Raw genomic sequence first — 26,959 nt, 5'->3', positions numbered from 1 at the left:
GGTGAGGAGATTAAATACTCTTCCATGGCCTAGCAATCTCCAGTTACTTACTGGTATGCAGAGGGGCCCCGTTTGCACCTTGATGTTAGGACTGAATTTTACGCACATTATATTTAATGCTGAATTCCAATCTTCCATAATAGATTTCCCTTTCAGTTACAAATATCCCAAGATGGAAAGCCTTTGAAGCTAATATTTTCCATATTTGCTTCTCCACCCAAAATCAATTTGAATTAGAGTTTGACTTGGTAATTGTTGTTGTTTGTTGAAAATGCTCAACTGTTTGCAATCAGCCACTTCCTAGTTATTCAAGCTTCAATTAAACAAGTATTTCTTGTAGCTATTGTAACAATTAACATGTAAAATGTACTCAGCATTCAAACATGTCCCATACTTCCAGGTTGTGGCCACACTAGCCCCTCCTATGGTTATGTGGCACTTCAGAATACGCTAATGAGGCAGTTTCATGAATATGCAGTGCCTCATTAGCATAATGACATCCACGCGTGCTTCAAAACTGCCAGTTTCGAAATGCACGCCACGTGTGTAGCCAAGGGGCTTTTCGAAAGGACCCCTGATTTTGAAAGCCCCTTCTTTCTAATACAAGATAGGAATAAGGGGCTTTCGAAATCAGGGGGTCCTTTCAAAAAGACCCCCTGGCTTCACAGGCAGTGTGAATTTCAAAACTGGCAGTTTCGAAGCACATGCGGCTGCCATTATGCTAATGAGACACTGCATATTCATGGCAGTGCCTCATTGGCATATTCTGAAGTGCCACATTACCATAGCCCCTCTGAAAGGAGGGGCTAGTGTAGCCACAACCCTAGAGTGGTTTCAGCAACTGAAGTCCTCCATCTTCAGCGTTTCTTAAGCAGTTTAATAAGTTAACGACTTTGGCTCCTTCAAGCAGCTTAAATGATTAAGAGTTTATGGTCCCTTTGGTTTGTTTAGCCCGGGGTGTTCAGGGTTAAGTGTCTCCCTGTTCAGGGCACATCAAACCAAGCAGCTCCTACTCACCAGTTTTGAGAAAATTCTGATAATGGGCTCTCCCGCTTCTCTTTTTCATTAGAAGCCAGGGGAGCCAGTGAGAATAGGGAAAATGGTCAAGGCTCTCTGACTGGGGACATGTCTTCACTATGGGTTGGATCAACAAGAAGTGATTAATCCAGAGCTGGTTGATTTATCACTTGCAATATAAACGTGATAAATTAACCACCAAATGCTGTCCCATTAACTACAGTGCTCCACCAAAACAAGACGAGTAAGCAGGGAAACAGGAGAGAATCAGCTGACAACTTACAGTGGCAAAGACACCATGGTAAACAGACCTAAGTATGTCAACTTCAGCCATGTTATTCAAACAGCTGAAGTTGGCCCATGGTCATGTAGACAAGGCCTGGAAGTCACAGAGAACAGAGATTGGATGGGAAGCTTTGAGGAAGGGAACTGGCAGAGCAAGGAAACAGGGGTTAAAGAACTGGAGCAAGGGAAAAAACTGGGACATGGCTGGCCCAGGGAGTCAGAATTTGGAAGCAACTGGGACTAGGTGTAGGAAGGAAAAGATTAGGACTTGCTGGGCAAAAAGATTGGAAGTGGAGACTGGGACTGGCTAGGTAAGAAGAATGAGACGGGATGTGCAGTTGAAGTAGGAAAAAACCAAAGCTGAGACAGGAACAGTTTGGAGGAGGTAGGGCAGAAGGAGTCATCCTTATGGGCAAAGGTATGCGGTCGATGTCAACCTGAGAACAATCCACTCCAGAGTCTGAAGTGGAACCCAAAACTCCTGAGTATCACCATTCATATGGTCAGCAACCATCGGTAAATCCCACTGCCCACGCTTCTCACATCCCCCTCTCATGTCTCTTCTCTTACCCTGTCTCTACACATGCCCCTTCCTTTCGAAAGGGGCATATTAATGAGTGGGTTTGGAAGATGCTAATGAGGTGCTGCAATGAACATGCAGCACCTCATTAGCATAATGGTAGCTGCAGCGATTCAAAGGTGAGGCTTTTCAAATCGCGCGCCACCCGTGGAGATGGGACCTTCTGAAAGGACGCCCCCCCAGTTTTCAAAAGCCCTTCTTCTGATCACCAGATAGGAAGAAGGGCTTTCAAAAACTGGGGGGGTGCTTTTCGGAAGGTCCCGTCTCCATGGGTGGCGTGCAATTCGACAAGCCGCACTTTCGAATCGCCGCGGCCACCATTATGCTAATGAGGCACTGCATATTCATTGCAGCGCCTCATTAGCATCTTTTGAACCTGCTCATTAACATGTCCCTTTCAAAAGGAAGCGGCACATGTAGACCCAGCCTTAGAGGATGACAACCTACTACTGCCACCAGTTACTCTGTTACTTCAGAGCTCTGTGTGATGAATTTGATGGTTCTAGCCCTGCTCATGAACTAGGATGGTGTCAACAGGATGCCATTCCTTTTGTTTTCTCATTTTTTAAAACTGTTACTAACATACACACAAAACTGTTAAAAGAACATTAGTAGGATTGCCCTACCAGTTCCCAGTTCCCTTTCTCACAGCTAAAAAGTTAGGAAAGGTCAGAATTTAGGTTGCTGCCTGCGTAACATTAATTTGAGCCTTGTACATTACATTTTGGTGCAATCCTTTACAACAAGATCACATACTGGGTTTTCCCCCACACAACCCCGCCTCATTAAGTGCATTCGTTTAAGAATAAATCACAGTTAATAGATAGTTCCTGCCATCCTCCCAACATTTAAAGCTGAGGTTTTTTTCTGGCCCCAAAAAGGATGGTGAATAGGCCCCTTTCCAATACGCTAACATTGAAGAGTTGGATACAGTACTGTCTAAGTGAAGAAATTTAAAATAGTACTTTGAACATGTAATTAAAGACCATCACAATCCATATGCACAAGGGAGCTGAACGAAGTTTGTTCAATCAACTTTCATTATGGTATTTCCTACTTTTGAATGCCTGACTTAGCAACCTTTGCAGTGTGCTTTCAGTGTATAGTGTTTTTATGTATAATATAGTTAACTAAATCAGCTTGAATAAAAATGTCTGTTTAGCTAACCCAGTTCCAACCTGCATGCAATGAAGTGTGATATACTTATTCCTAAAAAGGGAGGAAGAGGAAATTATGACCTATTTGTTCAAAGTCTTTTTGTGTTTTGAGTAAGTTAAACCAAAATTACATGATAGCTCTTTTGAAGCTAATTTAAATATCCACATCAACATAACTTCACTTGGCACACTGCAATACTGCTTTGGGGAGGAAACACTCATTCATGATATACAGCACACCCTCGATACAGCAGATTCAGTTTTACAATTAATAGAAGAAGAAGAAGAACACATAATAACGAACGTCTGCTAGCTTCATCTACAGTACAGTAATGTGAATGGCAACTCACCAGACACACCACCATACCCCGCCCACGGCTGAGACCGCTGCAGCTGCAGGGTCCCTGGCTGCAGCTGTGAGAGCCACTGCCAGGTTCGCGCCCCCCCCCCGACGGAGGAGACAGAACCGGGGAAGCCCCCGTGCTCTGCCCTGAGCACAGGTGGCTCACAGCCAGAGGAGCTGCCATGCTCAGGACAGAGCATGGGTGGCTCGGAGCCAGGGGAGCCATCATGCTGTGCTTGAGCTGGAGCCAGGAGGAGCTGTGAAGGTCAGTAAGGAACCTGAGGGTGTAACAGACCTCTGTTTTGACAGACACCCCTCCCCCCACACTAGTCCCCTATAGCAAGGATTTACTGTAATTTAATATTCTTAATTAAATAATAAAAGATAACCTTAGAACTTTTCCAAAACACTTATATTTGGGGCTTATCTGTACATATGAACACCACATGCTCCCTCTCACTTAACGTTACTGAAGCTAGCAAACTACCTTTTCATGACGAATATTTATTTACATAAAATACAAAATATATAAATTTTGACTCTCTCTTTCCAAAAGGAGAAGCTACTCACCTCAGTGCAGTAACTGTTATTATTTGAGATGTGTGTCCCCTGTGGATGCTCCACTGAAGGTGCTGGCTTGTCCTGGCGCTGCAGATCAGAGATTCTTCAAAACTGTATCTAGCCAGCTTGCACATGCACTGCCACTGCGTAACTCCAGTCTCGCTCTTTTGACCACGTGCATGGTCCAGCTCAAACCAATTCCTCAAAACGGCTCCGGAATCTGAAAAACAAACAAACAAGACAGACTCTGTGGGGGGGGAGGGGGGGTAGTGGAGCACCCACAGGGACACGCATCACAAAGAACGACAGTTACTGTACCTACAGTAACTGCGCTTTCATCTTTGAGTGATGTCCCCATGGGTGCTCCACTGTAGGTGACTGCCAAGCAGTTCCCCATCAAAAAGGAGAAGGAAAAGGAGTTACCATGTACTTGATGAGGAGAGGACCACTGACGCCAGCTCTGGATTGCTAGTACCTCACAGAGATGTTGTGCAGCGTCCAGGTAGCCGCTCTGCAAAAGTCTCTAAAGGGAACTCCCTTCAGGAAAGCTGTCAAGGCCGTCACTGCCCTCATGGAGTGAGCACTCGGTTGCATTGGAAGAGGTACCTGGCTGGAAGAGCAGCACTAGGTGACGCACATAGTAATTATGTGAGCTATTCGTTGAGATGGTAAGGGCATGAGCTGGTGGCACTACCAAGCAATGAAGTCTATGGTGTGTGCTGTTGTAAATGATGGTTATCCAAAGCTGTAGCAAACGGAAATGAAGTCTGGCATGTTGCACCACAAAGGCCATTGCCGCCACATGGCCCATGAGCCTGAGGCATACGACTGCTTAGAGAGTGGGACTGCCCACGATGATGCCGATAAGTTCTTGAATCACCTGAAACTGGTGACAGGGCAGGTAAGCTCTTGCTGTTGTGGCATTGAGTTGAGCCCTGATGAACAGCTAGTTCTGTGTGGGTTGGAGAGTTGACTTTTTCTCATTGATAAGTAGAGTTAGAGACTGGAAGACATTCTTCGTAGTGAGCACCGTAAGCACTCTTTTCTGTGGGTGAGGGGCCTTTTAAGAGACCGTTGCTTAGGTAGGGGAATATCATGACCCTTTGTTGATGAAGATACACTGCCACCACAGCCAGGGTTTTGGAGAACACCCTGGGTGCTGCAGAGAATCCAAATGGGAGGACTCTATGAAAAATGGTCCACACCTACTGTGAAACTTAAGAACCATCTGTGAGACAGCTGAAATTATGTATCTTAGATGTCGAAAGCAACAAACCAATTGCTGAGGACTAGGACCAGTATTATTAATGCCAAAGTCCCCATCTTGAACTGCTGCTTTCTTAGATATCAATTTAGCAGTCTTAAATCCAGGATTGGTCTCCAACTTCCAGTTCTCTCCTGCATGAGGAAGTAGTGGGAGTATAAGCCTTTGCCCTTGAATTCATCTAGGACTCGCTCTACTGCTGCTATCAATAGGAGATGATGTACTTCCTCGTGAAGTAAAATCTCATGAAAGGGATCCCTGAAGAGGGAGGGAGTGAATGGTGTGGTGGGTGGTATGAAGATGAAAGGTATGGCGTAACCTGATTTTATGATGTCCAGAACCCATCTGTTAGTTGATGAAAAAAGGGTCTCAGCCGGTGGTGGAAAATGCTGGGAGGTGATCGTAGCAATGTTGTTGGCTCTCAACCAGGGAGTCAAACTTGCTGCCTGGTTGCCTGAGGAGGCTGACTGCGATCCCCCCGATTCTGGCGCCTTTGGGGTCTCTGCTGGACATGAGGTTGATTATAAGGCCTAGGAGGTTGTTGGAATTGCAGCTGGTAGTATCCAAATTCGTAACATCTCTAGTAAGGATGATATCACCTCTTTCTCTAAGGAGGGGGACACATTCCCAGTGTTCGCAACAGTGCAAAAGTCCTTGCTAGAGAGGAGGACAGAATCGGTGTTCTCCGCAGTTTCTTTTTGTCAAAGGGCAGGTCCTTGACTTTAGTTTGCAGCTCTTTAGGTATTGCAGCTGCCTGCAAATATGAGGAACACTGCATCACTACTGCTGTAGCAGTAGACAATGCCACCATATATGCAACATCCAGGGCTATCTGGACAGCAGTTCTGGCTGTGGTGTATCCCTCTTTCACCAGTGGTTTGAGAATTGGACTCTGGCAGATCGTCCATAAGGGGCATAAGCTTAGCATGGTTATCAAAATCATTCCTGGATAAATGAGGTGCATAATTGGCTATGTACAACAGAAGGGTTGCCAAGGTATAAAGCTTTCTTCCAAAAATGTCCACACATTTGACATCCTTGTCAGGTGCAACAGCTCTGAATTGTAATGTGTGCGATCTGTGTAACTCAGAAACTGCTGTCACTGAATTAGGCTGTAGATGGGTAAATAGGAATTCCATCCCCTTTTTGTCTAATTTCTTGTCAGTAGGAGGAGCTGAAGCAGGAGTTTGCCATATATCACTGGCTGCTTCAAGTATGGCTTCATCCAGGGGGGTGGCTATTTTGGAGAACTGCAGGGGTTGTAAATTTTTTAGAAACCAGTGTAGTTTTTCCTGCACTTCGGCTATTTGCACATGCTGACTGACAGCAACCCGCTTGAAAACATAATTAAATTGTCTAATGTCAACCGGGGGCAAGACAACCCCTGGTATGATGGCCTCAGCCAGCGAGGAGGAAGACTGATCAGTAGGAGAGACATCAGGACACTGTTCCTCCTCCTCGGATGCTAGTGCCATCTCTGATTCCAGACATTGAGAGGATGCAGATTACCATGGTGGAGATAGAGGAGTTGGTAGGGACAACAACCAAGGAAATGTGTAGCCAGCTGCGGAACATGCCCTTGATCAAGACCTGTCATAGTAGCCTTGTGGAGGGGAGAAGCTGCATGGAGAATAACATCAATGAAGATCGTGGTGGTGGTAGCTGTTAGCATGGGGAAACACCCTGATCCACAGGAACACCTATGCAAGTCCCAGCAAGGGTCCAGTTGACAAGGAGAGAAGGACTGGGAAAACATCCAAGAGGAATGTAAAGGAGAAGATGAGAGGTGTCTGCAGTGGTACCAGCTCTCATCCTCAGCAGGAGTTAAGAAGTAAGATGCCTGCAAAGTTCGTAATATTGTGGGCTGTCTCCTTCTGGTCTGCCTGTGCGCAGAATGGGCGACCCTGGTACCAGAGGGCATGGAAACAGGGTCAGAGAAAAAGCAAGCGACAGCAACTGTAGAGTACAACCATGGTGCCGAGATTTAGTCGGCTCCTTCCACGGTGCCATGGGCACCCACATGGATGGTGCCAAAGAATGAGGCAGAGATATCACTGGTGCTGATTCCATTGGTAACGAAGTCGGTGACAGAGCCAGTGCACTTGGCACTGGCCGTTTGGAAGACATCAGTGTCAGTGCTCCTGGATCCAAATGTTTTGGTGCTGAGGAGTTCAGTGCTGCCAGCACTAATCTGGCCATTTTAGAAGTCGAGGCCACCTTAGAATGTGAAGAGTTGGTGCCAGAGGTGCCGTACTTATCAGTCACATCAGAATTGCTCTGTGAAATAGCAGACAGGGATCTGGTTGGTGAGGTCTTAGACTTCTTTGGCGGAATGGCCATTGATGAAGAAGCCCTACATATATACAGGGACTGCTCTAAAAACCTCACAATGTTGTCCTCAGAAGGCTGAAGAGCCTTATCAAATAAAATCATTTTAAGGCCTATTTCACTGTCATGCCATGCCCTTGCCATTTACTTGCTGCAATGAGGGCATTCCTAAGGAATGTGGGCTTCTATCATGAGGAGTGGCCATCCAAACCGAGTATTTCTTTGCAGCACTGATCCCCTTTTTAAAAACGGTGTGGGCCAGGCATGGGAAGTCCAATCCAACAAGGAACTAGTAAGAATAGGCAACAGTCTTAAATGGAGACCAGTATGAACATCGAACTTTAACTCAATCTTCAAACTAACTTAACTTTTAACTTTTTCTTTTAATTTTAGCAAACAACATATAAACAGTTCAACAAGAAGAACACAAACAAATCAAGAAGGAAAGGACTGAGGTCTCACAACGCTGAAGATGAAGACAGGCAGGTCTGCAACCTGGGGTGGTTGAGAGGAACTGGTTTGAGCTGGACTGTGAGTGTGGTCAAAAGAGCACAAACGGAGAAACGCAGTGGCCACGCATGTGTGGGCTGGCTAGATAAAGCTTTGGAGAGTCTCCGATCTGCGGCACTGGGACGAGCCCAGCACTTGCAGTGGAGCACTCACAGGGACATCACATGAAGAAGAATCTATCATTTTTAAAGAAAAAGAATCTGTACATCAGCTATATTAGATATTAACTAAATAAGCTGATTTGTGTAGAAAAGTAGTTAAATGCGTGTAGTGTCCACTTTTCTTTATTCCTTATAACTTTTCAAGAACAAAGTAACAATGTTTTCAAACATTCTGATTGCCTACAGTGGAAATCAAAGCCATTTTAAATCCACAAGCCAGGCACAGAATTCATGACAATATCACAAACTTCCCAACTTGGCCTGTCTGGTGAAATTGGCAAGTATCATGACAAATACTGCCAGCTATGAGACAACAGATTGTTTGTGTTTTGCTGCCTGGTTAGGTGTTCATTAAGGTTTGGACTGGGATCATCAACTCATTTTACATAAACCCCCAGCAGCTGACAGACAAGATAGTTTACAGATTTCTTTAAAAAAGGCCTTACTTAATTGGATTAGACGTGAGAAGAAAGGGCAGCAACTTCACACATTAGCCTCAGAAAATTTAAACCAGATTTAATGTTACAGACTGTGGGTGTTTTTGGTGATGCTACATTGAAAACCTATGTACAAAACAAAAAGAAAAAGCACAAAAACTGAGGAAAGAGAAATGGCTCACTCTGACACTAATGAATGGTGACTAAGTATAAATTACATGTTACTAGGGTAAATATCTTTACTTTCTTATTTTAGTTGAACCTCTTGCATCTGGAACCCTTGGGACCAGACTGTTGCTGGAAGAGAGAACTTGCCAGACCATGGGAGATCAGTACTGTCTAGCACAGTACCAACACTTCCACTGCTTACTGGGCTCTCAGAAGACATTTAGGGGTAAATTACAGCTAAACAACAGCACAGAACCATAAGAGGCAGGACTAGTGATTGTAAACAAGCTTTATGGAACCATGGAAACTTGGCCTTACCTGGATTATGGATGTTGCCAGGTAAGAGTGCTAGATGAGAGAGGTTCAACCTGTACATGCTATATGATTCTTTTCAACGCCCAATTATTGGAGAAACGAGTCTGAACACTAAGAGGAATTGCTGACACCTCTTTTTGCATTGGCTAGCAGCTCCTCCTTATGTGGATTACAAGTGGTTAAATTCCTGCAATACAACTGTTTACTTAACTTCAGCCTCCTTCTTGTGCTTGTCTTCCCTGCCCCATGTTTCATACATAGTATTGCTATTCCATGATGTATAAAATTGTAAAAACGCAGTACAACAGAACAGCATGTTACAGCTGTGACTCTCAGCACTGCGGCTTACAGAGGTCATTATACAACGGTTGTGACAAATTATTCTGGCAGAGAGGGGAAAAAATATATTTTTATCTATTTGAAAAGTTGATGAAATTAAATGACCCCCCAAAAAAGATTACCTAACTTAGTTTCTTTAAACATTTGTCTTTAAAATGTTTAGGCCACACCTGCAAATCCTTATGCATAAAAGGAGTCATTCAAAGAAGCTTCAGTGCCTCCCTACAAGTAGAAATTTGCAGGTTGGCGCCATCGGAGATCGTTACATTTTTATTCAGTTCTACTCAGGCGAAACCCCCCTACAAGCCAACAGGAGTTTTGATTGGAATAAAAAGCTCAGAATCTGGCCCACTGGTTACAGACACTTCAGCTGAGCATCTCTCTGTTGCAAAATGACATAGTAACCAAAAGGTATACTCACACAGCACCAGTAACACTAGACAATAATCTCAGTTCCACATCTATAGAAGTTTGAAAACAGTGTTAAAAATTGATTTGACAAGCTTGTTCATCACAGCACTCCACTTTACAAACAAAGTAGCCTGAATTCCTTTCCATTTTTGTGAACAGCTGAAATGTACCGTAACCCTTACAGAAGAAATTAAAATGGCAGTCTGTGTACATCTGCTTTAATCTTAAAACAAAAGCAGTTTTGCCTCTTTAGTTCAGGCATAATAATAGCACAGATGGTTTAGATTTTCCTCACAGAAAGCAACTGAAAAGACCGACATCTTAACTGTCTAGCAGATCACAGCAAACATAGTAGGTCAAGAATTTCTAGAAGACAAAAAGTAACCTGTGTAGACATCTCAGAAATTAACTGTTCTCACTGGCATCTAAGAGTGAATAGCGATACAAAAATCAATCCTGTTTAATTGGTTACCCAATTAACCAGAAGGTCTAACTCATTAACCAACTCAGAGGGAGCAGGGGGGGCATGCAGAGAATGTTTCAGCCCCTACGGTTAACTGTAACCGGTAAGCCTCATCCATTTAAGCTGCTCCAACCCCTAACAATTAACCATTAACATCTTAACAGTGACTACAAATATCACCTTCTACATTGCACAGCAGTGAAATTAAAGCTTTAATTCAGACTGCACTAAATCATTCATTTTTCCAAAATTATAGCTACCGTAACTATCAAAATAATGGATTTCAGCAGTTAAGACAAATAGTGCCTAAATAATATTCAGTAAATAAGCCAAGAATAAAAAAAAGAACAAAACTTTTGTTTAACCTGGTGATCTTTTATTAAGCATTATTTATATGCTTTAAAAATCTTTGACTCAACCTCTTGCAAACCCTCGTGTTTTTCACCATGCAGGATCAAATATAGAGCGGTGTCACCGCTATGACTAGAGAGCTAAAATATAAACTTAGGGGCTCTAATGAAATTGCACAGGTATTAATTAAACAGAATTTGGCCTACAATCTTTGTTTAATTTAAGCTCTATTTTAAAAACTCTATTTCCTGGAGAGTGAAAAGAAGGCAAATACCAAGAGACTTTTTGGAAAAGAAAAGGCAACATATGCCTCAGCATGTGATATTTTACAATAAATGCCTATTAAGGTATAATGGAATGAGCACATATAGCAAAGAGACCAATTTAAAAAAATATTGTACCTTCTTAGTCAGAAAGTCTCCACTCAGCCTTTGCTATGAACAAACATAGCCTGTCTTTCTGAACATTAGGGTAGTCTTGAGCAAAGCCAAACAAAAACTTGTAAGGACTAATTAGCCCTGAACAAGCGCTCAAGGACTTAACCTAGGTGTGTAAAAACATCACACTGCACACAAAGCACAGAGCATGTAGGGTCTTTTAAAGCTACAACTGCACAGTTTAATATCAACTCAACTGCAAACGAAGGAACTACATTTCCATTCAGCTTTGCTGAATGTTTTATCTTTTTCCATTCTCTCTTTTTTTTTTAAAAAAATATATATTTATAAAATATACATAAATATATACAAGAGAACCTCCAGAGAACATATTGCACATTACTGAGCTGTGCAAATTAGCAAGTAATTAAAAAAAGCACTCCAAAAGCAAGGGTAATTCACCAAAAATACATTTTATTCATTCTGAAAATGTAACTTAGTTGGAATTATTATATCAGAAAGTGTTCTAATACATACATTTGTATAACTAAGTATTTCCTTACTTTTACAAGACCTCATGTCAGCACTCCATCAAGTCTTTGTACTGATGTGGGGAGACAGACTTATTTCACTTACAGGATGTGTGAACTAGTGAGGTGTTAAATGAGTCCCAGCATCTTTTGCAACTGTTCACAATGTGCTTGGTAAGAAGCACTATAAGATTCAACACAATGGTTTATTGATACAGTCACAGATAGCCCAACTTAACAGAAGAGAGACTACAGAATGCACATTTGCACTTCCATAGACTCACGCCATCCTATATTAGAACAACCTGAAGAGTTAGCCATTATTTTTCTCATTACCATTACCTTCCCCATTATCATCAGTGGCCATTATCCTGGCAATTCGCAAGGACTACAGCTCCTTCTCCTACCATCCCTGAGCTGGGATACCATTTTGATAATGTTACACTGGCACAGTTACATCTGGTGAACATTTAAGAGGAGGTTTTTTCCCCCCTCGACCTTATTTATATTTTCTTACCTTATTAATGTTGTGTTGTCTTTTTGTGCAGGTTAGCATATCATTGATTTTAATTTATCATCATATACATAAGTTTGTCACCATGGCCCTTTAGTGGATACCTATCATAATTGTTATTCCCATCCTAACCAACTTATGTTGGTTGATTCCAAATCGGGGCGCACCTGTTAACTGTAAAAAGGTATGAACTTAGGAAGTCCCTATGCCAAACTTCAGTAAGACATCTGTGGACCTTATGCTTTAGCTCATCATCCTCTATTCAGCTATCTGGGGACAAGGTCCCAAGGTACAGCAGTCCCACGCAACCCTCACGTAATGGGAATTCTGGGTAAGTCGGTGGGGGAGGGGCTTGGGCAGTGGGATGGGGCTGAGGGGCTAAGCCTGGGGTGGGTTGGAGCTGCAGGGGGGCCAGGAGGGTGGAGTTGAGCCAGGTCATGCAGGGTTTGGAGCCGCATCTGTGGAGGATGGAGCAGGGTCCGTGGGGGTGGTGGGAAGGGGGCTGGAGCCAGACCCCTGTGTGCCATGCTGGGGGCTGCAGACTGAGCCCCATGCAGGGCTGTAATGTACTGGGGGCTGGGAGCCCTGTGTGCAGGTTGGGGCTGAGCTGGGGCTGCAGGAGGGGGGCTGGTCCTGGGGGGTGGGAAAAGGGGTTTTAGCTCCCCTAGCAGCCTGCAGCAGTGGACAGCTAGGGGGGCTAAAACTCTTCTCCATACCTTCCCACAGTGGCACCTCTGTCAGCTTGACAGCAGCGCCGCTCTGGGAAGGGGTTTTAGCCCGGCTGGCTGCCTGCAGCAGCGGGCAGCTAGGCGAGCTAAAAGCCTTTCCCCTACCTCGCCAGAGCAGTACCTAGTGCCGCTCTGGGAAGGCATGGGGAAGGGGCTCTTAGCATGCCTACCTGCCTACAGCTGCGGGGATTTAGGCAGGCTTAGAGCCATGCATCTTCAAGTTGTGTAAAACTCACGTTAAAGCAAGTTTCGCGCAACCTGAAGATGCATAAAGTGAGGATTTTCACCATACAGGACAAGTCTGTAAGCCCCAAATCTTACAGCCAAACAACTTTTATACAAACCTATTACAGTATACTCTTTCATATCCCTGGGACTGGGAGGTTACCAGACATTCAAATATTCTGGATAAGAGAGAAGTATACCTAGCAATACGTAAAAATAAAGAAAAACAAGATTAGATGTTAAGGAAAAAACAAAAATGTACACAACGTACTTTATTTACCAGCAACAGGAGTATTGTACACTATAAATTTATACTTTATTTGCTGTATTTACTTTTGCTTACTTTCACTATACTGTACTATGGAAAACTTAACTGAAATTTACTTACGGTTGAAAGGCCGGTTATTTGAGAGTTAATACAATGCCAGATATGAAAGAGTTTACTGTATAAACTGTTATAACAGAACAAATAATCAAAACAATAAGAAATACATGTGAAAAACATATAGGCAAGCAAGCAGGGTAGCCTTAACGGCTACAAATCCAATTTCCTGAAATAAAGTCATTGAATTGGAAATCTTTGTTATCTGCTATTTGAAAGATTCTATAAAACTGCAGAGATATGAGCCAATAGTCCAACAAATTATTTTACCGTGCCTTTTTTAAATGAATGCATCCTGAAGAAATCCTTACAAATTATAACAACTGAGTCTTTATGCAAAATTTAACTCCTAACTCCAAAATTCAACTCCTTGAGGGGGAAAAGGTCACCTAAGTAACCTTGCATATTTTCTAAGCAAGTTTTCAAATGCAAGGAACACCATTAGGAAGTGTTAAAAAGCATACACTTTAGGTCTGCATGTTTCAGTCGCAATATAGGTTCAACAGAGGAGTTACAATAAATATGGTTTATGAATTACTGCTAAGTGTTTATTTGTGCGTAGTGTCATACAAAGGCATAGCACTTTAAAAATCAAATGATTGTACAATCTCGCAAAATTTTGGGATGAGTCAACAAACTTAACACATTATAGCTCTACTAGAGAGCAGTCCAATGGATTTCAATATTTTTATTAACTATTACCATTATTATTATTATTATTACTTTTAAATCACAAAAGCACCTGGGAACCCTACTCATGGACCAGGACTTCACTGTGCTAGGCACTGTGACAAACACAGATGAAAAGAGACAATCCCCTTCTCAAAGAGGCTAACAGTTTGTCAATATCATAGACTGTGGTCTCTGTCCTCAAGTATTTTGCAGGCAACAATGCAAAAGAAGAATTTTGTTCAAATTACACTCATCCCTCGCTTTATGAGCGCAACTGGTTCCCAACTTTCTGCTCGCAGGCGGAAACTCGTAAGAGGAACACTAAATTCCTATTAAATTACATGTAAAAGTCTCTGATTAGTTTCTATGGCTCCCAACTCGGGGAAGGAGTGGCAGCAGGTGGTGCTGCATTTGAAAGATGAGTAAACCTTGGGTTGGGGAGGGTTAAAAGCTGGGAGTAGTTTGGAGCTGTGAGAGGGAGGGAGGGTTAAAATGTGTTGCAGGGGAGGGTTTGGGCCACGGGGGTCAGGTGGCAGGGGCGGACTGGCTGTGGACTGGTAAGGTGGTCTGGCTGCCATGGTTCAGGGCCGTGGGGCCGGCGGGGGTCAGGCTGTGCGGCTGAAGGGGTTACAGGTGGAGGGGGTGGTCTGGCCACAGGAGTTACAGGCAGCACGGGAGGCAGGCTGCGGGGCTGCAGGGGTGTCTGGCCGCGGGGGTTACAGGGAGTCATGGAGCAGTCTGGCCGCACGGGGTGCATGCAGCTGCAGAGGGGTCTGGCCACGGGGGTTACAGGTGGCGGTGGGTGGGGGATCTGGCTGCTGGGGGTACAGTCAGCCGCAGAGCGGTCCGGCCACAAGGGTGTACAGGTGGCCGCAGGGGGGTCTGGCCGTGGGGGGGTATAGGCGGCCGCAGAATTGCAGGGAGGGGAGGTAAGGCTTGTATGAGCAGGGGAAGTTCACTCACAGAGTGAACTAAGGTAGGTAAGCGCCTCCCTTGTTTGAGCGAATACTCGTAGATGAAGTACTCGTTTAACAAGGGATGAGTGTACTTCAGCAGATCTACCTACACAATACAGCATGCGTCCTGGAGTACAAATGGCAGAATCTGACCTACAGGGACTACTACTCATATTAATAATTCACCAAGTAGTACAGGTTTGTAGAACAGGGTCCTAAATAATGCTGCAAGATTAGTTATGAGGTACAGAAAAAGTGTTCTCACAAAAATAAGACTCTGGATGTTTGTTGTAACACTGGGGATTTGTTTTCATTAATTTAAATGTTATCTAGTTGGCTCCCAACTTCCAGTCTGAGGAGGAAAAAAGAAGGTGCAAACATTCCATTGAAAACATACTTGAGCTGTGTTTAACACAGAACATATGTAGTCTTCCCTTTCTTGATGTGCATAAGTATTCCAGCAGAGCCCTGTTAAGTTAAACGTACAGAAAAAGCATACCAAACCATTCACAGGTGCCTCTCATTTGAGGCCAAGGATACTAAGCTATGTCCTGTTTGCTGACATAATACCATACCATGAATTACTTCTTTGTACAGAGAATTTAAAGCAAGTTGTTCTGACTGACAAGGTCTTTGCTAGTGATATTTACCATCTGTGTTTTTAAAGAACCTAGTTTTAGGCATACTATCTCTCAGCTGGTTCCATTTAGAATGTATTTTGATTTAAAAGTTTCTGTCAACTAAAGGAATATATAATTAAGCATTTTGCATTTTCAAAGCTACAGATGCTAATCTGTTTGTGGCAATCATTTCAGTTTACATTCTCTGTACAGATTTCTTCAACCCAGAACAAAACACACCTTGGGTCAAGTCTCATTAAACTTACAGGAAAGTTCTTTAGGAAGGCAAAGGAAAGGGATGTTACAGAAATTTTCCATAGGATTGTTCAGAAAGGCTGCTAGCTATCCATCTCACATGCATTATATAACTACTGCAAACAAGAACAGTGCTGCCTAAAAACCAAATCCCCACTATTCTGTTATATAACTTATATAAGTTCTGGGCACTTTATTACATGGATCAACCCTCTGACATGTAAGCGCTGGAGAAGAAACCTGATTAGGATAGGAAGGATGATCGTGTGGTTAAAGTACCAAACTGAGACTCAACAGATGTAAGGTGACCTATCTATTTAGATTTAAGCCCTTTAGGACAGAGTCTAATCACAATATGGGCATGTACAGCTTCTAGCACAATGGGGCCTGGAGCCTCTGCAGAGCTTTGATACACTACTGTAGTATAAAACAAAGTGATAATACTGGTCAGAGTATCTGAAGAACTGTAAAAAGGATAGACAGGAAAGGGTCCAACTTCAACAGCTGTTTGGCTCCCTTGTGGCAACTTCATAGACGGAGTTATTCATACCCTGTACTAAGTGTGTGCACACCACCCATTTCAAATGGAGCTTACAGTGACAGTGGTGCTTTCACGGTTTTACTTCACATTGAGTTGAATACTTTATAAGATCAGGTAAAATCTATAGAATGTGGAGATGAGGAGATGTCCGTTTTATGATTAAATAAATAAAAGCTTTTTTAAAAGGAGAAAATATTATATTTTATCCCCAAAAGAGGGCATATGATGGTACTCATGAGAGTAAAAATGATTCAGTAAGTTTAATGCACTCTTTAGAAATGTGATGTGAGTCCAAGACTCTCATACTCTAATAAGAGTAGTGCACTAGGCACACAGACACTATATAGAACCATACACAGATGTTACACTCATTTTCCAAAACATTATGCAGCCACAAATTAGCATTAAACAGGTCAAAACAGAGGAAAGAATGCCACTATTTGGGGACCTGGCTCCTATTCTGGAAGGTACCCAGATCTCACAGAACCCTCTAAAGAGAAGAGGATATGATTTAGAGCTGCTACCCATCACAATTTTAGATCATTCTACACAGGACAGATAAGTCTCTGCTTCAACCTAGTCTTCAAATCACATTAGAGTTTCACCCACCAACTAATTTTAATACAACGTACTCTCTTTTTTTCCCCCACTAAGAATTGAAAGAGGAGAAACGCTGATGAAAGGGGAGTGCCCAAAGTGGACCTGGGTATTAACTGGAAAGGCAGATGTAAATGCTTGGAAAGAGTATTTCAACTATAATAAATTAAATAACCTACTTCAAATGACTGATTTTAACGTTATCCTTTTTTTTTCCTCTTCAAGAAGCAGCAGCGCACTGCATCTTCCATTGGAGATCCATCACCTGATATGTAACTTACTGTCATCTTAATGTCATATCAAACACCAAGCAAGAGATTTTGTGTTCAGCAGCATTCACCTCCAAAAATGCTCTTTCAAAGAGCAATTAAGTGCCCTAGATTCTTCCAAAACACAACTTTATTGTGCTCAATACATTTTGGAAAGAAGGAAAAAACCCACTGACTTCTGATTAGCTGTAGCAAATTGCCCACTGCAGTAATATAAAGTGATAATGATCTCAAGTCCTACCAGAGAAAGATTCCAATGTTAAATGTAGTAAAGCTGTTAAGATAACGTGCACCTCTTGAATGAAAAAGGACGCAAGAACCACCTCAAGAAACACGCGCTTCTCCTGTTTCCCTAAATTACATTCTGACTTTTCATTCAAATTACTGAATACACTACTAAAACCTGTCACTATGACAATACCTGCAAGTTCTGGCAGCAGATGATGGGTCAAACAAGATTAATAACATAGTTCTGTGCTCAGCAAAGACCTCAGGGCTTTCATAATCAATTTGCTGAAAGACGTAAATACCAGGCTTGGAATTTTCAAAAGAGCCCAGGAATTAGTCACCAAACTTGTAAAAGTTCTGTTGCACATAAGTTCCATTGAAAATCTCAGGTCTACACCTTTGTGACTTTTCATGCAGCAGTATTCCTTAAAAGTTCTAGCTTCCCATTGGTCTGTCAGCACTTGAAAGGTGAATGAAAGGGACTGCAGGATGGGGGCACTGGAAATCTGTTTTAAACCATATATTTGGTACATTACGCAGCACACACATGGTTAGTGCATCTAAGGGAAATTTTCAAACAGGTGCAAGAGAATTTACTTTTGCAACTTCATTAATGTCAACTGGTGTGGTGCTGCTAAACCTCAAAGCATTCTTCTGAAAACACGAGGATCACTCAGCGTAGTAAGTTGTTTTATCCCACTAAACATAGCCAATCAAGCTGTCAGCTGTATTATTTCTATTAATGATTTCACAAGTTGGTAACAACATCTTATGTTTCACCCTACTATCAAAACAAAAAAAACAGTCCAGTAGCACTTTAAAAGACTAAGAAAATAATTTACTAGGTGATGAGTTTTCGTGGCGCAGACCCACTTCTTCAGACCATAGCTACTGGACTTCTTTTTGGTTTGTTAGTATATAGACTAGCACGGCTATCTATTACTATTCACCATACTCATGTCTGTTAAACCACCGAAGATCCCATTTACTGTCACGTATGAAGTTCCTGCAGGAAACAGAATCATTCAGATTTCACAAAAGTAATACCACGAACCCTGCTGTGAGTCCTGTGCAGCTCAGCCTTTCAATGAATACACACTGAAAAGACAGCACCACTACAGTTTGGGTACTGTATGTACAGAAGAGTTGTTCAGACCCATATAATAACGACTGGGCTGGAGGCTGGCAACCTGTGGCTGCCGCCGCTGGCTCCTCTTGAGACTCCCTCCCCTGACATGCTGAAATAACGGAACTAAATTTAATTCGTCTCACAGCTGGCAGGGCGGTGGGAGAGATCGATCCATTAAACCGATTAGATTGGTCCCATTATTTCAGTGGCTGCAGGGCAGGGAGCTGGCCGTGCTGCAGGTGGGGAAAGTATTAAGCACGCAGGACAGCTGTAGGAAGGGGCGGCCAAGTCTGCCCCTGCTGGAGCCACACAACCCTGCTGAGAGGGAGGTAGCAGCCACACAGGATCAGGGTAATGCATGCAGCTGGAGGAGTTCATCCACTGAGGGGAATTAATCCTGAGGATGGAGGGGGCAGGTTTGGGGCTGAGAGGGGTTAAGCCTGGGGATACAGGAACGGGTTTGCAGGATGGGAAGTAAAGCTTGAGGATAGCGGGAGGATTTGGGGGCTCAGGCAGATAAAGCCTGGAGATGGGGGGCAGGTTTGTGGGCTAAAGGGACCGGAGCCTGGGAAGTGGACAGGGGAAGAAGTGGAGAGTTGATGCAAACATTGCTCCTTCCTGTTTAAGAGGCTACCCCCAGACTTCCTTGTCTTTGTTTGCTAGTATCAGACATGGCCTAATTCTTTTAAAATAAATGTGTGTCATGTACATGATAATCAATTTATTCCATAAACACAAATACAAATACAGCGCTGTAACATGACCTGACTTTCCATTTTTCAACTTTATGCAATGTCTCCTCTACAGTGTATCTGATTAGAATATCAGTCCATACGAAGTGACAGATTTTATATCAACTGATGGTCTAGGCTTACATTTCAGAAGGGTTATAAAGTGGTATGGACCAATGTTATGCAAATGGTTTGAATGGGAAGTCAAACATAAATAGCTTTAAAAATTCACTGGACAAACTAGAATGAACTCATGCACTGTTTCCACCTGCAGGCTTGGTAGAAACTGCATCCAACATCTTGAACCAGAAAAGAAGAAAAAGAGAGAAAGAAGGAACAAACAAGCAAACAGCTTGACATCTAAAGCTTTAGCTATACTCAGCAACCAACTTAAAATATGTCCCACTATAAATAAGCTAAAACAAAGAATTCTCTCTTATGATAACACGTGTCCATTTATATGAAAACATATTTTGGTTTTATTATTGCATTTTAGTAAAACGCTAATGCAAAGATGTTTTCTGAAAGAATATGATTCCTCATATGACCAGATGACTCTCCACATTCCACTGCTACAGAATTGGAGAATATACAAATGGAGCGTGATCTTTGCCAATGGACGAAATGCAGCACAGATACTCAGAATTACTGAATGGGTATCATAGGAACTCTGAATCACCAAAGTTTGGCTTGTATGAGATCTTGAGTTTCCAATCAGCATTAATACGGATTGTTTTTTTGTTTCTGTGAAGCCATTTGTTTTCCATTCTGGTCGTCTTCAGCTTCTGATAGCATTCTTCTAAGATAGTGCCTGTGTTTGTCCTAAATCCAGTATTCCAAGAACTGTATTACTCTGTTGTGTTTGATTCAGGTTTCTATTATTTAATCATCTCTGCAGCGACCAACCAGCACTGATGATTACTCCCCATGTCAAATTCAGCTCATTGTCCATCTTAACACTGTATAAGTTTTTTAAAAAACATTGTGTCTCCTCTTTATTTTCTAAACAAACAGTGACAGAAAATATTAAGCTGCTTCTGCAGAAAATATTTCGTTGCTTCTTACCTGACCATAATCTGTCCTGAATACAACAACTCCCTCTGCGCAGGAATGTACAGTGCTTGGATAATGCTGACCATTTTCTCGTAACCAGACCCGTGACCCCTACATTAAACAAACAAATTCAGATTTTAGAAGAGGAATGTACGCTAGAAACAAAAACAAACTAATTCAACTGAAATATTCTTCTTGAAAATATTTGCCTTAAAAGAGACATTTAAAAAAAAAAAAAAAAGGTTGGGTCCAAGCAGACAAGTAAGAGAATGGAACAAGATCACTGTCAAGCGAATGTTTGACAAATTCTACTCAAAACAGTAATTGTGGGAGGCTTAGATTACAATATTCTCTTTATTGTCAGCAAAGCTAGCTGCAGCCAAATAGTGGAGTCCTACACCTTAGGGGTTAATATACATCAAAGCGGTTTTAAGTTTTACTGACCAATTTAAGGGTTTTCCCAGCGCTGGCAGACACACTTTGCTTTTTTCTTTTTTTCCTCCGCTTTAAACCTTTCCTAAAAGCACCACTCTTTCACACCCTTTAATTCAATATTTGCCACCATCAGCAAGAACAGGTTCTGCCAATCTGACCACCTGTATCGCTAGCTTCCCTCACATTGTGCCTGCTAAAACACATGCTTTGTGTTTTCATACAAATCCATACACTTTAAATTAAAACAGTCTTGACTGTTGACTGCATGATAAGAAGACACCAGTAGTTCAAAAGATGAAACTGACACTTGCAGCTGCTTGTAGGCTCAGTCAATTCAGTTATTAGTACACAGCCGATATCTAGGAAGCACGGCTGTTTTCTACAATTCACTAAGGCTGCGTCTATACTACGAGATAAAGTCGACTTTATTAATACCAATTTTGTAATTTTGGACTTGATAAATTTGAATTTGACCATCCTCACCTCCCCATGTGCTCCTCACAAAGTCGACTCATTGCTGCCACATTCAAATTGGCAAACATTAACTGTTGCAGTAGTGCATTGTGGAAAACTATCCCACACTTCCTTCATCCCCATAGCATTCTGGGTCTGCTTGCGGGTCTTTGACATCACCTTCCCACATTGCATTTTCCTCATTCCCCTCCTGTGCTACGCAAATGTCCAAAAGCAGGGCATCCACACCAACGGCAAGAAAGTTCACAGAAATGTCTTTCTTCTGTAGCTGACTTCTCAACTGGCCATACACCGAGTGTCCCCCCTCTCATCATTGCATATGACCCCTGAAAACAATACAGGGGCCTGGACTCTACTCTCAAAGTTAGAAGAAAGCAGATAGAAAAGTCTAGAAAAAAGTATTTTTGTCGTTATTGAAAATAACACAGGGACCCCGAAAAGCATGAAGAAAGAGAAGATAAGAAAGTTTTCCAGAGAAGAGAGTTGCTGATGGGGAGAGTCTTGTCTTTCCGGTGAACTACAAGATTTCTGTGCAACTGTGCTCTCAACTGGCCATCCACTGCTGCCCCACTTCCCATCATTGCATTTGATCCCTGAAAATAATACAGGGGCCTGGACTGTATTCTAAAGTTAGAAAAAAGGGGATAGAAAAGTCTAGGAAAAAGGAATTTTTGATTTTCCCCTTCAGCACACAGATATTGCCAACACGGGTGATGGTAGTGATATATCTTACACTGAACTTATAACGCAAACAGGAATCTCAACGATATCCCTCCCCACCACCCCGTGTCTCCGAGGGGGTCAAGGCATGAAGACAGATAGGAGATGTTAGCAAAAAGATTTTATAACTGAAGTATCAAACCAGCAGGTGTCTGCAATGGACAGCAAGCTCCCGAAAATATTTTTGGCGGGGGTGTGGGGGTGACTGTGGTCTGCGGCTGCAGAGCTGCTTGGAACGTTGAAGTATCTGAAGTAGTCCCTCTGCCTCTCTTAGCCGCTGGGGGAGACTTCCCCATGGTGGCTGCAAGAGCCAGTGTCCCACACTATGGGCGTGGGGTGTTCACTGGGGGACCAGTTGACATGGTTCTTCCCAAATATCTTGGCCACCAGGGGAGATTTCCCCATGGTGGCAGCAAGTCCCAGTGGTCCCATGCTGTGGGTGTAGGTGGGGGAGGAGGGGGAGTTAGTTGGGGCCCGGTTGAAATGGTCCTCTCCGAGTATCCTAGCCACCAGAGGAGACTCCCCCGCACCCACCCCGGAGCCTGCAAGCCCCAGAATATCTTTCACACCCTTGGAACCCTAAACACACGCAACCAGGGGCACGGTGCTGCCTGGCAGCATGGTCAGTTCCAAAGGGCAGGCACATCCTTTTATTGGGACAGGGACTACCCACGTCATGTGGCAGAGTGCAAAGAAGACCCAGACTGCGTGGCACCTCCGGGGGAGGAAAGGGGGTTCGCACACAAATGTAAACCACTGAAAAGAAGTTTGTCAGCATCTTATGCAAGCATAACCCCCAACAAAGCCTCGATGCCATGTGGTGCAGAGGGCAAGCAGCTGGCACCAGGCAGTGCAGAAAAAAATACCAAGTGTAGAGAGAGAACCACAAACTCCCTGCATGGGCTATCTGTAATGGAGAGATGCACTCACAGTGCTAATAGCAAAGAAAGACAGACATTTCTTGGGTTCTTGTACAGCCACAAGCTTGCTGCTCCTGCTTTGAAATTCACAGCCTTCCAGTTACCCAATTAACTGGTGAGCAGCAGCCAGAGCAGAGCACTGAGGGGCACTGTGGGTTACATATAAGACACTTCTGGAGGTTAATAAATTTGATTTTAAGACATTGCACTTCCACGCTGGCCTTTAACTGAACTTCTGAATTTGACTTGATGCTACACCCATCAGTGTTATCCCAATATCAGTGCTCACTAAATCAAGCTAAATGGTATTCACAGTGAAGACAGTCATGTGGCAACATTGAGCTAACCGCTTTAAATTCAAATTTATCTCGTAACGTAGAAACAGCCTAAGTGATGTTTCAACCTTCACATTTTCATGAACAGCATGTACCCAGAGCCATGACAGACACTTGACAGACAGCCATGACACCTGGATTATGCAGGCTCCTGTGCAAGGGCCCAGGAAAAAGAGCACTAAGAGTTTTTCCCCCATGGGCCATTCATAACTGCAGCCTCTTCTGCTCACTAAATAAAGGGACTTTTCCATCTATGTCATCAGAGGTCCAAACTACCAGAAGGGGAGTAAGAAATAAGGATGTTAAAGCATAACAGAGCAAGTGGCTCTGTAGCACCTTAAAGACTAACAATTTTATTTATTAGGCAATGAGCTTTTGTGGGAAAAGACCCACTTCTTCTGATCTGGAGCAGAATTTTCTTTTGTTTATGTAGACAAGTGTTTCTCAAAATTTTCCATTTTTTGGCCCCGTTAGAGAAATAAAAAAAAAAGTTCCAGATACACATGCACCATTTGCATCTAGCCATAAACAAAAGGTGGGTATAACCTAATGTTTGGAAAATAGTTTGCAATCCCAAAGACATTTGTCTGACCTCCCATTTCCCCACAAACTGAATACCCATGACTTAGATTTATACAGTAATAGCCCATGACATAAAGTGGGTGGTGACGCAAATCTCAGCAGACTATATTTGGGTACAAAACAAACATCTCTCATAAAAGTTTTGTAAATAAATCTTATCAAAGATACTCTCCATTTGAAGTTGTTAGTTACATTTCCATTTGAACGTTCAATGCATCAGGAGAAAATTTTAGGAAAGTTTGCATACTTTTTAGATGAGAGTGAGGAACAATGGTTTACTATCTGTGAACATCTTTGGCAATTTCAGTCAGAAAAAAAATTTCAAGCTCCTGGGTGCTCAAAGCTACCAAAGGTAGGAGGTGTGGCAGGGAGAAGGTTGTGCATGTCCGTAACAAGCAACATTTTCCCATGTCAGAGGAAAGAAGCAGAAATACAAACTGCTTTATTCCAAAGGTCTTTTAGACAGGCATGAATCAATGGTGATAACTACAAACAGCCCATTTCTGTATCGGTTGTGATATCATCTTTGCATTCTATTGGCCAGCCTCATGTTGGTATTCAAACAACTGACTCATATCAGGAAGGGATCTGGGGAATGCTCATGCTTTCGTTCATTGTTCCAAGCATACTTTAGAGGGACGAAACTGATAACTTTGTTACTGTAAAGCTCCCTAATATGCAATTTGACATACTGCCAATCTGTTATTCTATGGTAAATAAACGGGAAAATAAAGCCATGAAGCCACATATTTGTGTTACAGATACTACTCACTGAACTATAGACTTTCACTTTTTTATTGAAGTTGCGTGAGACTATAACATTTTTAAAATAGCATTCTTAAAAGAGGGCCATCACAACCATTTCTATAACCAGCAAATACATTTCTCCAGTGCACCATGAGAAAATAAATACAAAGCTCTACTACCAATAAGATTTTATACTACGTCAGTCTCTTCCAAAATAGTTTTTATTACTGGCTTTACCACTTCGTTTGTAAATTGCACACCTGCAGATCACCTTCTTTAAGAGGTTTGGGGAGAGGGGGGTTATCCAGCATATTTTACTACAGAATATAAATATGGCCTATTTTTCTCAGTTAAGTGCTGTCAAGATAAAAATTCCAGCTCTTCTTTCCTTTGTATGGGAAATACATGTTCCACAAACACAAATTAGATCAAAGTTCTATTTTAATTCAGCAAGAGGCAGACCAACATTTTGCAAAGACAGCAAAATCAAAAGTCAAAGAATAGACAATTGTGAGCACACAAGCTACATGTAGGTGACCTGCTGAGAGTCTCTATAGTAATGACACTGTTACGTGGTATTTTGCTTAACCAGGCATGTTAAACTCACAGCCTACTGAGGGCTGCACCAACGAAAACTGGTAGCTTTCCGGGTCACCAAAAAATCTATTGGAAAATCATAATTCTTATTATACTTTATGTTCTAGGTATATTTAATAATATTTTTCAGGTCTTGTTTGAATATAATACAACAATTTTAACTGATAATGTAATACTTAAAATGAGAATTATTGTTTTATCATTTTAAAATTTGATCAGGCTGCATGCAGCCCATGGGCCACGTGGTTGACATGCTTGCGTAACGCCAAGATCTCTTTGTTGAACAGTGATAGTTAATTTAGACCCCATCATTTTGAATGTATAGTTAGCATTACATTATCCAGTGAGCATTACTTTGGTTTTACCAAAAATGAATTTCAGTGGCCATATTCTTACCACATCACCTAGTTCTGCGATCAGTAGGCATAGGCGTTAACTCTGTATTTCCTCGTCAAAAGTTTGAGTTTTGCTGCACTTGATGTTGTTGAAGGTGCACAGTACCACCACCATCCTCAAAGCTGCATTAATGAATTTTTACCTCAACAAATTCCTAAAGATGGATTCATAAATCCATATGCAGTAACTGTTTTTAAAAAAATATTGGCCGATATACATAAATGCATTTGAGCAAGCGTAGCAAGGTTTTTGTTAACCCAGGACATGACTCCTGCTCTCACTTATGTTTAGGAAAGCTGCCTGGGGATCAGTTTGTCAAGCACAGAGATTGCCTTTTTTACTGTGTTTTTGCAGTAGCTAGCCCCAGGGGAACTCTGACAAGGCCTGGGCTTGGAAGCAAGATGAGATCAGCTAGAGGAAGTGTTCTGCCCCGAGCCTCCTGCCATGGGTCTTTCCTTGGCTTGGCTGGGATCACCTAGGGAATTTCAAAAAAAAGCCCCTTGGTGCTGAGGCTGGCTCATGTGAAAACCGGGGGACAGCCAGAGTTGGGCACGTGCTGGAGGGGCAGAAGAGAGCTTTGAGATCCACAGGGGGCTACAACAGGGGTCTTCGTGCAGCCGAGGTGGGCAGGAAGTACCCAGGTGCAGGCACAGCCAGGCCCTGACCCCTTGCAAGCCAGGACAGGGAAGGGCACAAGGCAGGATGGTCAGGGGCTCCCAGGAGCAGCCTCTCACTGTGGTGCCCATGGGGCGTGGCTTCACTCCTCTCAGGACAGCAGCGGTGATGCTGGTGCTGTGCCTGGCCCTGGTCACTCCAAGCCCGGCTCTTACCCAGCCCTGCCTTGGGGCCCGACGTGAGGGAGAGGCTGCCCGGTGCGTTCAGCAGCAGCACCCAAGTCTCATGGCCACAACCTCTGGCTCCTTCGCAGGCACATTCCTCGTCTAGGTTATATACATTATAAACATGTAGCGCAGGCCACGAAACAATTCAATCCGACTGCATGTTTGACATGCTTGGCTAGCCCAGTAATTAAAATGTTATACATATAACATACAAAACAGTATGGGCTTTCTATCCCCAACACACGCCATTCGTTTGCATGTTTACAATGTTAATTCCAGTTGATTTACAGACACTAATTATTCCAGCTGCTTTAAATTTAGGCTGGTGATGAACATACTTTAAGCTATATTTGACAATTAGCTTAAGTAGTTTTTTTCACGCTTGAGAAAGGAAATAGAGAAGTCACATAGGTG

At 42.8% G+C, this 26,959-nt stretch overlaps 1 protein-coding gene across 1 annotated transcript in view; it reads right to left on the bottom strand.

Annotated features, from left to right (window-relative positions):
- Positions 1-26,959, bottom strand: part of MYO10 (myosin X) — a 341,810-nt gene that overhangs the window by 254,701 nt on the left and 60,150 nt on the right. Inside the window, exon 2 of the mRNA XM_074987822.1 lies at positions 20,510-20,608. Within this exon, the coding sequence (XP_074843923.1) occupies positions 20,510-20,608 (99 nt within the window). The remainder of the gene's footprint in view (positions 1-20,509; positions 20,609-26,959) is intronic.

Source organism: Carettochelys insculpta, chromosome 2 (genome assembly GCF_033958435.1).
Source record: "Carettochelys insculpta isolate YL-2023 chromosome 2, ASM3395843v1, whole genome shotgun sequence".
NCBI lineage: Eukaryota > Metazoa > Chordata > Testudines > Carettochelyidae > Carettochelys > Carettochelys insculpta.
This window is presented reverse-complemented; position numbering and strand designations above follow the sequence as displayed.